Consider the following 16,215-nt stretch of genomic DNA (forward strand, 5'->3'; position numbering starts at 1 on the left):
CCTCGCATAGCGGTCCTGGCCAAGGCTCTTCCAGGGACGATCGCGGAGGATAAAATGGGGCAAGGGACCGGGGACGGCCATTTCGGGGCCAAACGCCGCCGAGCCCGGGGACGCCGTGTTAGCTTGTCTCTGCTTGCCCGGGGAGCCGTTTTCTTTCCGCGGAAAAGTTGATTCGGGCTCATCAGCAAAAACGAGCGGGGGTTCCTATCGGGGATTGGGAAGAGCCCCTTTCGCCTTGTCTGGCGTCTTTCTGGTAGTCTGTGTGTATTACTGGGGGGCGGGGTGGGGGTCAGCTTTGGAAGCCTGCAAACCTGGGTTCAGATTTGGGCTCCATGACCCGCCAGGCTGACTTCTCTAAGCTTCATTCCCACCTCCCCCTTCGACAAACAGCCTCAGTCTCCTCATCTGTGAAATGGGGCGTTAATATCTACTGGACAGGATCGCCGTGGAGAAGCCAGCACCGTCCCTGACCCACAGGAGGCATCTACAGCCCCCGCTGCCCACAGCTGGGGTTCCGGGTTTCTGCCGCGCGGTCTCCTCTCTGCCCCAGCTCAGCGGCCCAGCCTCGGCCGCTGCTGCCGCTTTCGCCTGTTGGCCTCAGGTGCGCCCTCTAAAGGCCCAAGCGCTCCCGGGGGACCAGGACTTGAGGCCAAGTCTATAGAGTCACGATGAAGGTGGATCCGCCACACACTTAGCTCTAACGAAGAACCTGCTACCACAGCCCTGTCCACCTCGGGGGAAGCTTTTAGTTTTAACTCGGCGCTTTCCCTTTGCTTCTCATGTAGGCTGAGCTCACCCCATGCTAACATAATCACAATAGCCAGATTAAAAATGAACGACTTGCTCACAAAACTTAATCCGGTAACAGAGTTGTGGAAATTTAATTACATTTTAATCTCTGATACACTCCAGGAGGCTCTAAATTATTTTTATGTCTGCTGTTAGCCTCTCTCTCTCTCTCTCTCTCTATATATATATACCTGGCCTCCATAGCCTACACACGTTACTTCATTTCCCCCATATATGATTTCTTTTTCTCCATTTGTGAACTCACATTTGGGGACAATGGAAGATTGGCGACTGGCCTCATAATCTTACCATTTCCTTCCTTCGCCTTCTTCAGCATGAGGCCTTATTGACCCCTAGCGGAAGCCCCACACTCTGCCTCTGTTCACCCCAGTGTGTCACGTGCATGTCGTCATATTACACATGCTTCAGGACATGGAAAAGGTGGGGGAGCTTGAAACCTTCTGGTAGAGAAAGACTTGGAGTCTGGGGCCGAGTGGTCCAGAAATTCTCTCCCGGTTCTCCCATTCTCTCTCCAGAAAGGATCGTAAGACTCAAATGATTATTTTGTGCCTTATAACTTATTTAAATGCTAACACGCTAAAAGCAAGTTTGGGGTGGAGAGGATAGACATTTATTCTTCTGTATTTTCAGTTAACCTGGTTCAACAATCATTTGATCGTGATTAGTCAAAAGAGGAATTACTTTTAGAGAGATTTAGTAGTGAAATACGGATGACCCTGTTGCCTAGAGTCATAGGTGGCTTAATTCAGGGACCTCCCGAGAGCCCGATAGAACTTCATTTTACCAACCCCTACCCCACTCCCACCCCTACCCACACCAGTCTTCTCTATGTGATACTGTGTTCTACATGCATGATCGCGGCCCTTGAATAAAACTTGCCATTAAACGCTATTTAGCGTCCTTTATGGCCAAACAACCTGGAAATGTCAAGAGCAGATCAATGGCAACTGCATCTCTTAACCATAAAATAAATAAATCAGTAAGACTAGAAAGTTCTTACCATTGCTTTGAAAAATGCTTACTATTTCGACTCATGGGTTGGAAAACTATAATTTTTGTTTATTATTATTTCAAACTCTTTCTTAGATATAGACAGATTTTCAGAAAATGTCAAGTTGTGTTGTTTTATCGTATGAAACAGAGCTGAGCCTTTTCCCATGGATTGTAAGCGGTGTTATTACCAACCCCTACCCCACTCCCACCCCTACCCACACCAGTCTATCTGATACTGTGTTCTACATGCATGATCGTGCCATGGCACAGACCAGTCACACCCCTTGTCAAGCTGCCTGGTTCCTTGCGATTCTCCATGCAAGTAGCAGGGACTGAAGGAAGACAAACATCAAACACCCTCTGGACCCTTCCTAGGTTCATTCTCCCAGCGCGTTGGACAGTGCAGCTCTTTTCTGGCTGTGAGGATGGCAACCCCATCCCTTCTACCTCCAGGAAGGCCCTTCTCTCCTTGGAGGAGAGGGTGGTGGCAGACACGCAAGCCTCGAGCGCAGCGCAGACTACACTTTCCCAGGGGCAGTGGTTCTTGATTGTCTTTCTCCTTTGTTTGCTCCCCTTTTACAATTTAGCCACTAATCTCCTGGAGGCAAGAAGCTGATCCAGATGATGTTTAAAAGATACGGAGAGGGACCCTTATTTTTTTTGCCATAAAGTTAATATATGTTTATTTAAAAAATTTTTTATCAGTAAGATTAAAAGGAGCGGACATTATTTGTCAGACCGTCATCCAAAGAATAATCTCCATCACCATTCTTCCTTGTTTCACTCCAGTCTCCTTTCCTCTGGATACCTATTTTTAACAACGACAAAGGGGTCATTACATGTCCCATTTGTAACCCCACTTTCCATGTCTTCAGAGTCTGGTACGATTTTGTTCTTTGACGGCAGACTTGCATTGCATGATTATACCATGATTGATTGGTTGAACACCTATTCTATCTAATGCTGGATACTTGACATGTTTTCAGGGGAGTCCTTCTTACCATTTTAAGGTTTGCTATTATAATTTAGTCGAATTTTGCAAGATGAGCAGAAAGGGACCAGGAGATTAGAAGGAGAGAAATGTGTTATGGAAAATGGGAACGAGAGAAAGTCATGCATAAAAGCTTAAAAGAGATCGTGCCAAGTTTAGGGAGTTGCTGGTGCTTCACGGGGCTAGAGAGCAAAGTGCAAAGGTCGGGGGACAGGAGGAGGGACAAGGCAGGGGTGGCAGATGTGCAAGAAGAGAACCTGGCAGCAGCCAGACCAGCCTTGTCCAACAACAGGGAGTTGACTTGATCCAAAAGATAACGTCACAAGATGGGTAATTACATAGTAAGATAGCATTTTGTCATGCCCAGCAGTCTGGATAATGAGGAAGTGGAAAAGGACCCAGGTAGAGAGCAGCATTGTGAACAGTGCGTATAGTAGTTGAGAACCGGACAGCTGTTTATAAGATAGAATCACTTAAAAGATAAAAATAATAATGAGAATGAGATATGATATGAGAGACAGGAAAAATCACAATGAGCCCCAAGACAGAGCCATTAAATTACTCATCCACAGTCACCCCTAGTTCTCCAGTGCCCATTTCTTCCCACAAACTCCTAACCAGAGCCAATGCTATACTATAGTCCACGGATCAGCAGACTTTTCCTATAAAGGGTCAGAGTATTTCAGGTTTTGTGGGCCATGGAAAAAGGTAAAAACGATTCTTCCCTCAATTTGCCTCCTGTCCCCCCGACCTTTGCACTTTGCTCTCTGCCCTCCCCATCCACATCAGCACATGGCTGGGACAAGTCCCACAGTCGGAGGTGTTCCGGGTGTATTTGGGATCATTTTGTACACCACCTTCCTCCATGGCAACAAAATGATTTCCGTAAGAATCGTGGGTAATGGTCAGTCATAATCATGATATTTCTTATTTGTTCTTCTGTTTTAAATCAATTAATTTTTTAAAAGATTTAAAGATGTCATGGAAAGTGGGGTTACAAATGGGACATGTAATGACCCCTTTGTCGTTGTTAAAAATAGGTATCCAGAGGAAAGGAGACTGGAGTGAAACAAGGAAGAATGGTGATGGAGATTATTCTTTGGATGACAGTCTGACAAATAATGTCCGCTCCTTTTTATCTTACTGATATAAGATTTAAACAGATTTCCACTTTAAAGATATTATTCAAGTGGAGCAACATAGTTCATGCACTGACTACAGATTTCACTTTCCAAACCAAAGGTTCTCACCTTGCAGACTTGCACGGTTTCGCTATTTTAAAATTTAAACAGAAATGCAGTCTCGAAGGTGAGCACGCAGAGTGGCAGAAATAACTGGAGTTCTTGTCTTTATGTCCACGATAACTATGCTCCACAGTCCGTGTGGAGTGTCCTGGGAAAGGCAGTGATGAGTGGCGATGCAGGGGCTGCAGACCCGAACTGAGCCAAGGTGAGCTCAAACAATTCTGAACTCTTAGAAACATACTGTCAAAACGAATGTGTGTAGCTGGAGCCACAAGTGGGCCGGGCTTCACCGTATAACCAGCAGTTCTCTGAAATAACTTCCATGTTGAGTACAATGTTTAAGAAAGGAAAGGCATGCTAATTTGAAGCTTACAGATGTAACATTGAATCATAACTGTTTGGAACTAGGACCGGCAAAAGATTTTTCCAGAGAGGAGTATTTTTATTGGTGACATTTTCTAGAATTACTGTCACATAGTGATCATAAAAAAGCAGACCAACTTTCGGGCGATGGTTGTGGTTTTTAAGTTCTCAGGGATGAGGCTCCACCTAATTGTCTGCTTCAGGGGCAGAGCGCTCCCGCCGCTGTCCCCCTGGTGCCCAATGGGGCTCAGCTCCACCTTCGAAACTGCCCGACGATCATTTCCATGTGTAGGCAACGGTCTCCTCCACTATCCTGAATGTTGAGACCCCTTCATAATCACCATCCTCCTAATTCTCAGCCAGCGACCTAACTTCCTACTTCATCAAAGAAATTAGATGAACAGGTGTAACTTTCCATCCTACTAGTAACCATCTCATCTCCATCTACCCTGCTTCCTCCAGTCTCAGAGGGTGGGCTGCTCCCCGAGATCAAGACCAACATTCCTATCTCACCGCCTCCGGGATTAGTCATCCTCTCTCCTTCTCTCTATCTCTCTGTTTCTCTGTCTCTCTGTCTCTGTCTCTGACCTCCGGGATTAGTCATCCTCTCTCCTTCTCTCTGTCTATCTCTCTGTTTCTCTGTCTCTCCGTCCCTGTCTCTGTCTGTCTCTGTCTATCTCTCTGTCTCTGTCTCTCTCTCTCTCTCTCCTCCCCCTTCTTTTGCTCCTTATCCCCAGTTCTTAATTCTCACCCTAAAAAATAAAGACAAAACCAGAGTCCTCCTCTGACCTGGCATCACCTCCCTCCCAACTCCATCCAGCCTCCCTTTTCTTGTGCTCACTTTCGAAGAGGCAGGTCTATGCGAAGCATAAATCACCATCATTAGAAAGCTGATTCTCCCATTGTAAGATAATAAGTTGACCTTCTATTTTACGAATCTCTCCTACGCGCTGGTGAGTCAGACCCCCTTGAGGCTAATTCCCTCTGGCTGTCCTGAATAAATTGAACACTTGGATCCACAAAATGAGAACTAGATTCTGTGCCAGACCCCCATCAAGATGAAGCTACCCTAGAAGGCTACCTAAGGCCGGGTGTCTTCCTTCTCTGATATCCTTCTTGTCACCTGTCAGTATTCATCATATGGGCTTTGGAGTCCAGAATAGCTGGGCTCAAATCTTGGTTTCCTGTCTGACCGCACTACCTGTTGGCCATGAGACCTTGGGAAAGTCGCCTGTCTTCTCTATTTCCATTTCTTTAAAATAGGGATCCTAATGCTTACATATAGGACGACTGTAAAGATGAAACAAGTTTCATAAAAGCACGGGGTCCTGTGAGAAAATGAGGAGTGTTTCCCAATCTGCATCATGACGAAAGACTCATCTGAAGGTCCGCTGTGATGAAGGGGCCGCTTTGGAGATGATGGGGAGGTAGAGCTGGCCAAGGAAGATAAAGATGTTTTCGTTTTGTTTGTTTTGACATTTGGCGAAATGATTTATCACATGTATTTCAGAAAATCTTGGAAAATGTATACAAGTCATGAAGACATTGGGTATGATTTTGAAGATGACCCCAAAGATAAGAAGACGCTGAAACCCCACCCAGACATTGATGGTGGATGGGCTTGGATGATGGTCCTCTCCTCCTTCTTCGTGCACATCCTGATCATGGGCTCGCAGATGGCCCTGGGGGTCCTCAACGTGGAGTGGCTGGAAGAATTCCATCAGAGCCGCGGCCTGACCGCGTGGGTCAGCTCCCTCAGCATGGGCATCACCTTGATTGTGGGTATGTTCGCCTGTGACCTGTTATAAAACTGAATCATTATGAAACGACGCCTCTCCACTGTAAGCCATGTTCTGTAGTGTTGAAACAGTAGATGTTGGTGATGTTATTATTTTTTAATTGCGGTAGAATCTACAGAACATCGAGTTTATTATTTTAACCATTTGTAGGTGTACGGTTCGGTGCCATTGAGTGGATTCGTCATCACCATTCACCTCCAGAACTTTTTTCATCTTCCTAAACTGAAACTCAGGTCCCATTACATAGTAATTCCCTATTCCTCTTTCCCCCGGCCCCTAGCTACTACCTTTCTATTTTCTGTCTCTATGTATTTGATTACTCTAAGTGGAAACATACAATATTTGTTGTTTTGTATAATGTTACTATTCGAATATTATAAACATTTGAGGTATTTAAAAAATTGATCATTTAAAAAACTCTTTCGCTCCAAATTGTTTTCTTATTATAACATATTATACATAATTACAAATATGTTTATTTAACTTATGAATATTTTGTTTTAGAGAAACCACTAAAAGTCAATGAATAATTTTATTTTAGAGTTCTCATGTTTTTAATTTGAAATACCCATGATATGTTTTTGAAAAATCTATTAAACCGTTTTTGGAAACGGTGCTGATATAGCTCACAGGACGAAATAATAATATATTCTCGCATTTTCTAGTTAAGCTTGCCCATACAGCAATCTATGAAACCAATTCTTATCCAGTCGGAGATATTAAACCAGAAATTATTATATCTATAATATGTTATTATGGCTAATGTGTTTCAGTTTGGGAACGAAACAACTTTTCCTGCGAACTAATATTCAATAAGTATTGGTTATTTACCAGGTTCTCTCTTAACATTATCTCATTCGATTTTATTTAATTCACTTAAGCTGCCGCTATACCCTAATATAGTTCACGTGCTTCACTTGAAAGGAACAGCCATTCTTTTACATCGATTTTTTTAACTTAAAATATTCGTGAGATATTTTATCCTGGAAACATAAATGGCCTCAAATCTTTTTCTGGTTTTGTGAAAATACGCATATGACAAGCATATGTGTGTTTGACGGGAGTCTGTGCCTTTTCAGTGATTTCTGCATTAGCCATTAATTGCTTGAATCCAGCTCGGGGATTTGTTGATCTTGGCTGGCAGTCAGTCAGTGCTCTTTTGGAGAGTCCACATGCCATTAATGACAGCAGTAATGCTCATGATAGCAAATAAGGACAAAGTTATTTCTCAGGATGGGGGGGTCGTGTGTTTATCCAAAGGAATTAATGCTGATCTAGTTTTAAAATTAAATAAGGGTACCATTATGTGTGTGAGAGAATTGTCGAGGAATCATTTTTGCTCATAACATTAATGAACCAAATCTTTTCATTCTGCGTTGGCCTTATGAAAACTAGGACCGTTTGTCATATGAAAAATGCAGGAATGTTTCCTTCGGTGTAGGGACTGTGCCGGTTTTTTGTTGGATGTGATTGTACCTTCTCGATAAATCAGTAAAGGAAAACTTTGCTTTAGGATACTGAACACTTAAAGTTTTCTTACCTTTTTAAAAATAAAGTTTGAAGGGGTAGAACAAAACATTTACAGATTCAGTCTAGGAAGTGTGTGCCTGCAGCAGAAAAGATTTGGCAAAAGGTCAGAATATGAACTCTCCCAATTTTCCAAATCATCCAATAAGGTTGTCTCAGATATTTATGCAACTTCTACCGAAATAAGCAATGGAAACTAGTCCTGAAATTATTAGATATGGTTTTAAAGATGATCCCCAAAGTAACACCTACCTCATAGTGATGGTGAAATACAATTGTCTTTGTCAATTTAATTGGGAGGTAACTGTGTATTTGGGATTGTGTTTAAGAATCCAGAGTTTCGAATTCCAGAGAGTGGAATTTCAGATAATAGACAAGCCTCTCTACAAGAAAGGTACCTGCCAGATAAACATCTTTCACTCGGGCTTAGAAACCATAACACAGCAAGGGTCGTAGTTATATCGATGAAGAGTCTTTTATTCCATACTCCATGACCCTGAATGGCTTTTCATTATCTTAAGCCACCTGGTCCAGAGTGGCTGTGGATGTGTTGAATGCTTTTCCAAACCAGAAGCCATCAAGAACAGCTCCCCTTCATTTAGCATTTACTACATGCCAGGTGCGTATTATGTACACAATCTCATTTGATCCTACAGCAGCCCCGGAGGCCAGACCATCAGCTCATCTGACATGAAGAATTTGCAACGCTCAGAGACCTTAAGTAATTTACTGAAGGTTGAACTGCCAGTAAGTGTGGGGACAGGCTTTCAACCTGGTCTATTGGACTCCGAAATTGTGTCTACCACACTACCTGCCACTACATCAAATGAAAACTGAAAATATGTTTGAAGTGAATAGACATAAATTGTTTTTATTTTCTAATCATATACGTACAATTGGGTTATCTCTTTTAAGTTACAGACTTAAAAGCCACCTCTTTCATGGGCGGTGAGTTGCACATGGGAAATTTGATAATTTCATTCTTGTCTTCTTCGCTAGCATGAATTTTGCAAGTTTCCTGCAGAAGGTTCCGATTTTTAACAAAATGTAATCACGTTAGTCATGTCTACAGCAGACTTTTGTGAAGGCTCTCAGAATAATTCTTGGTGGAAGCCATGTTGTTAGCTTCCATGTTGTTAGTTCTGTGGGCTGCAGAAGGTCACTGACTTGCTAAGTAGCTTCAGAGCACCGGTTGTCAGTCCTGGCTGCGCGTCAGGGTGCTTTTAAGAACTGCAATACTCAGGCTGTACCCGGACCATCCCATCAGAATCTTTTGGGAGGGGACCCAAACATCAGGATTTTGTGGAAATGTTTGTTTGTTTGTTTGTTTTTGTTTTTGTAAAGCTCCTAAGCGACTCCAGTGGTTGCTCAAGGCAGAGAGCCATTGATTCAGAGGCTTCAGATGCCTTCTATCGCAGAGAGGGGTTATTCGAGAGACAAGGATTTCAGTGGACTACCTACTCCCATCCAGGATTGTATACCAGGGCTCACCTCAGATTGTTTCTCTCCTCACCTGAGCTTTTTTCAGCCTATGAGATTGGGCGAGAAATTATAACATCCTCGGGGTGTTCCCTGCCACAATGTAACACTTTATTATATGGGAAATGGGCCAAGATTCAGATTCCTTCGGAAAAGGAGAAAATGTGATAATGAGTATAATCTCATTCCAAGACACTGAAGTTCTCTCCAAAAGTGGGAATCATAGCCAAAGGACTGTATCTCAATCTTATCTTCCCCCTCTCCTTAGACTGCCCAGGAAGTTCTTTTCACTTTGTTGAAACTGCAGTTCAATCTTGGAAATGCCGCTGACTATCAGTAAACAATGGTTAGAAACCGAAAATGAAAGCTCGGGTCCGACTTCCTGTTTTTCTGTTTTTGTGTATCTCCATTTAGTAACTGTAGAGGAGTCACGGCATTTCAGGCTTTGCCCATCTGCAAATCACAAATGGCTAAAGCTCCCCACGCATCGGGCAGGAGTTGAACTAAAAAGCCAGACACCATCACCTACTTAATATTCATATCAATAAAGCGATTCCTGCTTTCTTTTTGATATGCAACGTTCCTCCAGACAAGAATATCTGCACTTGGGAATGCCACCCCCTCCCCCGCCTTTTTCCGCAAATGCTTTCTTAACGCGGTGTTCATCAGCATGCAGTATTGTAGGAATACTTGCTTCTGGGTCCTTCTGTAATGTGGAAAATATGATCATGCTACTGAACTGTGACTGTTGACCTTTCATATCCTAAAAGGCCTATTAACAGCAAAACGACGAGTCATGCATTTTTCTCTTCTTTATCCATTTGTCCGAGATTTGAGTAGTGGAGTGACCATGGGTTCGGGAAAATAAAAGTGTTTCTGAAGAAATCAAAGAGCTGTCTTCAGCTTATGGTTTCTGAATTTCAATTGTCCCCAATAATTTCCTCAGATGTTTATATCAATGTGCTTAGTTTACATAATATTTATATAATGTGTTGATTTTATAATACCTATAACAGTATATTCATAGAGAATATACTTTCTATATTAAATCTATTATCTACTGAAAAATTCTTTAATAATTATTAGGATTAGGCCCTCAAAACCATTAAACCACGCACACGCACCACACACACACAAACTCAGCTGACTGTGTACCCAAATATTCACATGAATATAGTTAAAAATTTACAGAAAAATTTTATTTCAGTTTGGGCTTAAAAAGGAAGCTCCTTAGAATTCAGCAAACTTTTAACCTAAAATAGTTGTACCTATATATGGGGTTTCATAACTCTGTAAAGTAATAATGATGAAAAATAAGATGATGTTTAAAATGTGCCATTTTACTGAATATTGAGTACATCCTCATACTGTATTGCTAAAATCTGGATTGCTATATGGACAAAGAAGCATTGGTCACAAGGCAAGCATTAAACTTCAATGACATCAGAAATTACCACGAAATCAGGGGCGGGGAAGAGATGACAAAAACTAGAACATCATAGTACAGTAAGCAATCAGAATGTGTGTCATATAATACTGTACTGCTGTGAGTAATGGTTCATTTTGCACAACCAAGTGTATTCCTGAATCTCTTCATGGCGTCGTAAATGCACAGCCTGACGGGTCCAGTCAGAGACTGAGTCAGCAGGGGTTGAAGTATGTAGGAAGCAATGATGAGTCCTTTGCGGCTTGTTTTGCATCTGTCCTCATGGAAGCCGGCTGGAGGTTCCTCATCTGAAGCCTGGAGTCCTGAGAACTCCCTTCCTGTAGCCTTGTTAGGTCTGGAGTCAAAAACTCAGATGTGTACAGAGAACAAACAAGTGACGTAAATGAGGGCAAGAGACCAGACGGAAGACTAAAGGCCAGGTGGAGACCAGGGCAAACCTCAGAGGGTGCAGGCAGCCAAACTGGATCAGCCACTACGTGGCTCCAGCTGATGTGGGCCATGTGGGAAGATGCTTTGTTTTTGTTAGCGCTGAACTTTTTGTGAATTCTCTTCATTTTTAAATGTAGCAACTGATTCAAAAACAGTTTATACGCTTTGTTTGGGATAAACAAAATGCATCCACAAGCTGAATCTAGAGACCAAGACCACCAGTTCAGGATTTCTGTTCTAGGCAAGAGAAAACCAATTTGTCTCTTTACGTCAGGTCTGCCTTCCTTGAAAAACTAGAATCTTAGGCTTGCCAGTGAAATTATTAAAATGCATCTTTGCATGCTAAAAAGCTTTTTGCATCTAAAGCAATGGAGTTTTATTTAACAGCTCTAGTCATGTTTTATTCTTTGTTTTCATATGAGGATTTACTAAGAAAGCGGGAAAATAAAACACCATTGGTCAAGTCCTTTTTCAATGTTTCGTGACAGGACCTTTCATTGGCTTGTTCATTAACACCTGTGGCTGCCGCCGTACAGCAATAATCGGAGGGCTGGTGAACTCCCTCGGCTGGGTGTTGAGTGCCTATGCCGCAAACGTGCATTATCTCTTTATCACCTTCGGAGTGACAGCTGGTAAGCATACTGATTCTACTTTAACTGGATCTTTATTGGGCATTCTGGCAAAGAATTTAATTGTGCAGAAAAGAGATCCATTAGAATATTTTGTCCTTTTGTCTCCTCCAGTCCACCCCAACCCCATTTTATCCTCCAGGAAGTACTTTTTCATATAAGATATTAAACATGCCTTATGCGTGGCAAAACAACCTAACAACGGTACTTGGCCTCGCTAATAGAATTTAATTAAATTTTCCACACCTGGTTCTCAGTGCTGCCCTTTCTTATGAGGAATGGGAAAAGGAAGGTGAGAATACAGATGTAGGTGAATAGACCAAATATTAAATAAATTAATGACATTCATTTAATAACTGCAGAATTGGGCATGAATCACAGAATAATCATCGTCTCCTTCAGCCCTGTTTAAATTAATGAAACAGCAGCAAAACCCACCTACATGTAGAGACTCCAAGAAGCAAATCTAGAGCACAGTTAGAGTGTCAGTCCCCGGTGATTAGGTAAAAATTGGCTGCCAGGTAGCGCGGTTTGCATATCCGTTCTGAAAATATATCCCCAGCCATAATTTCCTTTATCAACAGGTAGCACAATTCACACAGATAAGAAGTAGTTTCTCGCTTGTACAATTGTATTTAAGTGAACAGATCCAGCTGGACTTCTTTTCTGAGTACAGACTTGCAGTCCTAATAAATGACACATCGGCAGCGGTGTTAGAATAAGTTAGAGTTTGGAATTCTTAGTTTTTTGTTGTGTTTTTTTTTTTCACTTGCTATCTGTGCAACCCGGGCAAATTACTTAGGCTACTTATGTCTCAGTTTTCCTGATCTGCAAAATGGGATAATTAAGAGTGCTTGGTTTACAGGGTTGTTGAAATGATTATATGAGATAATCTGTATAAAGCACTTGACACATAATAAAGTGCTCGGTAAATGTTAGCTAATATATAATTGTTATTATATATCCAGTTGATCCTTGAACAGCACAGATTTAAACTGTGTGGACCCACTTATACTTGGATTTTTTCAATGCTATAAATGTATTTTCTCTTCCTTGTGATTTTCTTAGTAACGTTTTCTTTTCTCTAGCTCACTTTCTGTAAGAATACAGTATATAATTCATATAACATACAAAATGTGTGTAAATCAACTGTTTTTGTTATCTGTAAGGCTTCTAGTCAAAGGCAGGCTATTAGTAATTAAGTTTTGGGGGTGTCAAAAGTTATACACAAATTTTCAGTACCCCTAACCCCCACGTTGTTCAAGGGTCAACTGTATAATATCACATTTTAATTGTATTCTAAGCTTAAGTATGTGCTTTATAATAGCAGGAGATGGTGAACACAAAAACCTACTGTTCATATAGGTCAACAAATTGATTCTCTGTAATGTATACCTAACCACATAAATACTTAAAGTATTTCTGTATTTTCTGAAGCATAGTTTGAAAATTATTTATTTGAAGGACCTGATAGTTATTAAAGAACAACTTGAGATATTTTCCCTGAGTGTTTTAGAAACTTTTACCCATAACAGTCCAATGAATAGAGCTAGCCCTGGGATTTCTATATTACAGGTGAGGAAATAAACAGCCCTCCTGCTCAGACTAAGGAGACACACTGAGGTCTCAGGGCAGACACGTGGGCCCCCGACAAACTTGATCTGGTGGCGTCTGGTTATAAGGATTATGACTTGATCCTAATAACCAGGACTTGAGATTTATTCTCATCGTTTAGAGAGTTCTATGGTTAAACTCGGTTTAAATGGAATTTTATTTCTTGCAGTTAGTAGCTTATTGATCTTCAAATGATATCTCTGTATTTATTCATTCATTCATACATTCATCCATTTACTTATTTAGTCAACAAATATTTATGGACCCAAGGAAGTAGAAAGAAAATTAGTAGGCTGGTAAAAGGAAAGTATTTCTTGAGACATAAAGCTCCCACTTTTTATAAAGGAAAAACCCAAAGAAAGTCTGTGAAAATAAATTCATCCACCTCCTCCACAAATATATATAACTATGTGTAAGTGGAAAATTTAGCTAATATGTGCAGAGTGCTGTTGGGCTGTCATTAGTGAGGCATGTTGAAGCTGATTGGCAATCTAGCCCCTTTTTAATAGGAAAGAAAAAAGATTGATGTAAAAATTTACTTCAAAAGGCAAGTGATTGATATATATTTATATCACTGTATAATTTATGTTTGAAGGAAAGTGTCGACATCCTTTTTCACTCCTAAAAGTATTTCAGGCAGATTTGTTTGTATCTTTTTTTTTTTTTTTTTTTATCACCTAGGCAATTAAAATTGTAGGGAAGTATCCTATTAAGCATAAAATTAATGTCTGCGTGAGCAATTTTACTTAGCCAAGGGAGTCTGGACAAATTTCTGTAGCTTTGCCAGAGCTCCACTGTCTTGATCCTAGCTCCTGAAGACACCTTCTCCCCCATGCACGCTGACCCGGGGCCACAGAATTTTTTCTTCCTTCCGAGCCTCCTTCCTCACCTGCCTGTCAGGCTGTGAGCCCCAACTCTAAACCTGAGTGTGGCGAAGAACTGTTCCGGGGTCCTGCACAGGGCCAGACATTATCGGGGCCTTGACTAACTGTGGGCTTGAGCCCACACGTCCCCAAGTCCTCTCCAGTTAGCTCATGTAACAATTGTGCTGATTATGGAAGAGGCTTAAAATAAAAATCAACAAATAGCAATGTGTAGACAGTACTTGGATTCTGACAAACAAGTTGTTTCTAAATTAGTCATTTATGAGACAGATGGAAGTTTGAACACCGTCTGGATATTTTGTGATATTAAGAAATTGTTCATTTTTTTCAGATAAGATAATGATAGGATAATGATTAATCATAACCAACATTTAGAGGTTTATACTAAAATATTTGCACATGAAATGATATATTCTGAATTTGCTTCAAAATAATGTAGAGGAGGGCAATAATTCTGTGCCACAATATTTAACATCAAAGAATTTCTCGGTCCAACAAATATTTTTTTTTTCCAAAATAGCCACTGATACACTTATTTTCCACCGAGTTTTATGTACCTTAACTATAGAATACAATTAATCTCGTATGAAAAAAAAGTAGCTCTTGTTTTAAAATATGACTGTTATCTTCCCATAGAAATTTCTTTCATTTATTTCATTCTTTTGTGACGTGCTAGGCATTGTTCTAGGCACTTGGGAGCGATGCATCGGTGGACAGAAGATCCCTGCTCCCCTAGAGCTGTAGTCCAGCAAAAGGGGAAAAGGAGTCAGGACCGAAACAATACACACAACAAATAAGCAAAATCCTGCAACGACCTGTGGGCAGCTGGGGGGCCGGGGTGCACAGTGGAGGGCAAGGGGCAGCGGAAAGGGACCAGGCTCTGACAGCGGGTCTGGAGTCTCCAGTTACCTGCTCCAGGGTCTTGGGAAAGGAACCTAATCTCCGTGAGGTTCAATCCCTGCTTTTACAAAATGGGCATAACCACAGCTAGATTTCAGGATTACTGTGAAAACTAAGTCAGATGAAGCGGGTAAGCTGTTGGCACACTACGGGTCCTCGATTAGTGGTCATTATTACTGTATTTGCGTGTATGATCGCTCTGGTCGCCTTCCAGATTCAGGTGATTCTGAAAGTTCAGTGATGCTGAGCTAGGGAGGCTTTGGCTTTGGGGGGTGATATTAGTCAGTCTCTTTTAGACTGTCACTCTGCCATCCTAATGCTGGCTGGTCCACAGGGCCCCATGATCATTGATTGAAATGGAGCTTACTCTTCGCCTTTACCTAGAAGTGAAGAACACAACCCACAACTTTGTGGCCAGTGCTTTGTTTTATTTATTTCATTTCACTTCATTTATTATTATTTTTTTTAATATACTTCATCTTTTTAAAGCAGTTTTAGGTTCACAGCAAAATTGAGTTCCCAAAACCCTGTGGCCCTGACCCACACCGCCCCCTACCACCAGCATTTTCATTTTGTCGGTATAAATCACAAACGGTTCCTGTTTTCTAGGAAAGACACAATTAAAAATCAGAGCTACAAATGAATGTTATGTGGTTCTGGCATCTAGTAGCTACATGCATGTATGGGTACCTGATAATTCCTCTTATTCTTCCAATTTTTAAACAAACTGGCCCCTTCCTCCTTCCTGGGGTGTCTGCAAATTGCCTGGAGGCCTGCTGGGGGCGGGAAATGGTGCACTAGTACCTTCGGTGGAGAACCCTCTTGGTGCTTACCCATTTATTTTTTTCGATCGCCATTTTTTCCTTGTTTAAGAAACTAGTATAGAAACGAAAATAATGAAATGCCCTTGAATGATCTTTAAACGCTGTGGATATGGCCGTTCACGCTGTGCCGTGTGCTTTCCCCTCCCCTTTCAACCGCGCAGGTTTCGGGAGCGGCATGGCCTACCTGCCGGCCGTGGTCATGGTGGGCAGGTACTTTCAGAAGAGGCGCGCCCTTGCCCAGGGCCTCAGCACCACGGGGACCGGCTTTGGCGCCTTCCTCAT

General features: G+C 41.7%; 1 protein-coding gene across 1 annotated transcript in view; it reads left to right on the forward strand.

Moving 5' to 3' along the window:
• SLC16A14 (solute carrier family 16 member 14) overlaps positions 1-16,215 on the forward strand; it is a 26,504-nt gene that overhangs the window by 1,031 nt on the left and 9,258 nt on the right. The window contains 3 exon segments of the mRNA XM_025043185.1: positions 5,912-6,183; positions 11,571-11,714; positions 16,095-16,215. The exon segment at positions 16,095-16,215 is cut by the window's right edge and continues 51 nt beyond it. Coding sequence (XP_024898953.1) covers positions 5,925-6,183; positions 11,571-11,714; positions 16,095-16,215 — 524 coding nt within the window. The 5' untranslated portion in view covers positions 5,912-5,924.

The sequence above is a fragment of the Pteropus alecto genome, unplaced genomic scaffold (assembly GCF_000325575.1).
Source record: "Pteropus alecto unplaced genomic scaffold, ASM32557v1 scaffold110, whole genome shotgun sequence".
Classification (NCBI taxonomy): domain Eukaryota; kingdom Metazoa; phylum Chordata; class Mammalia; order Chiroptera; family Pteropodidae; genus Pteropus; species Pteropus alecto.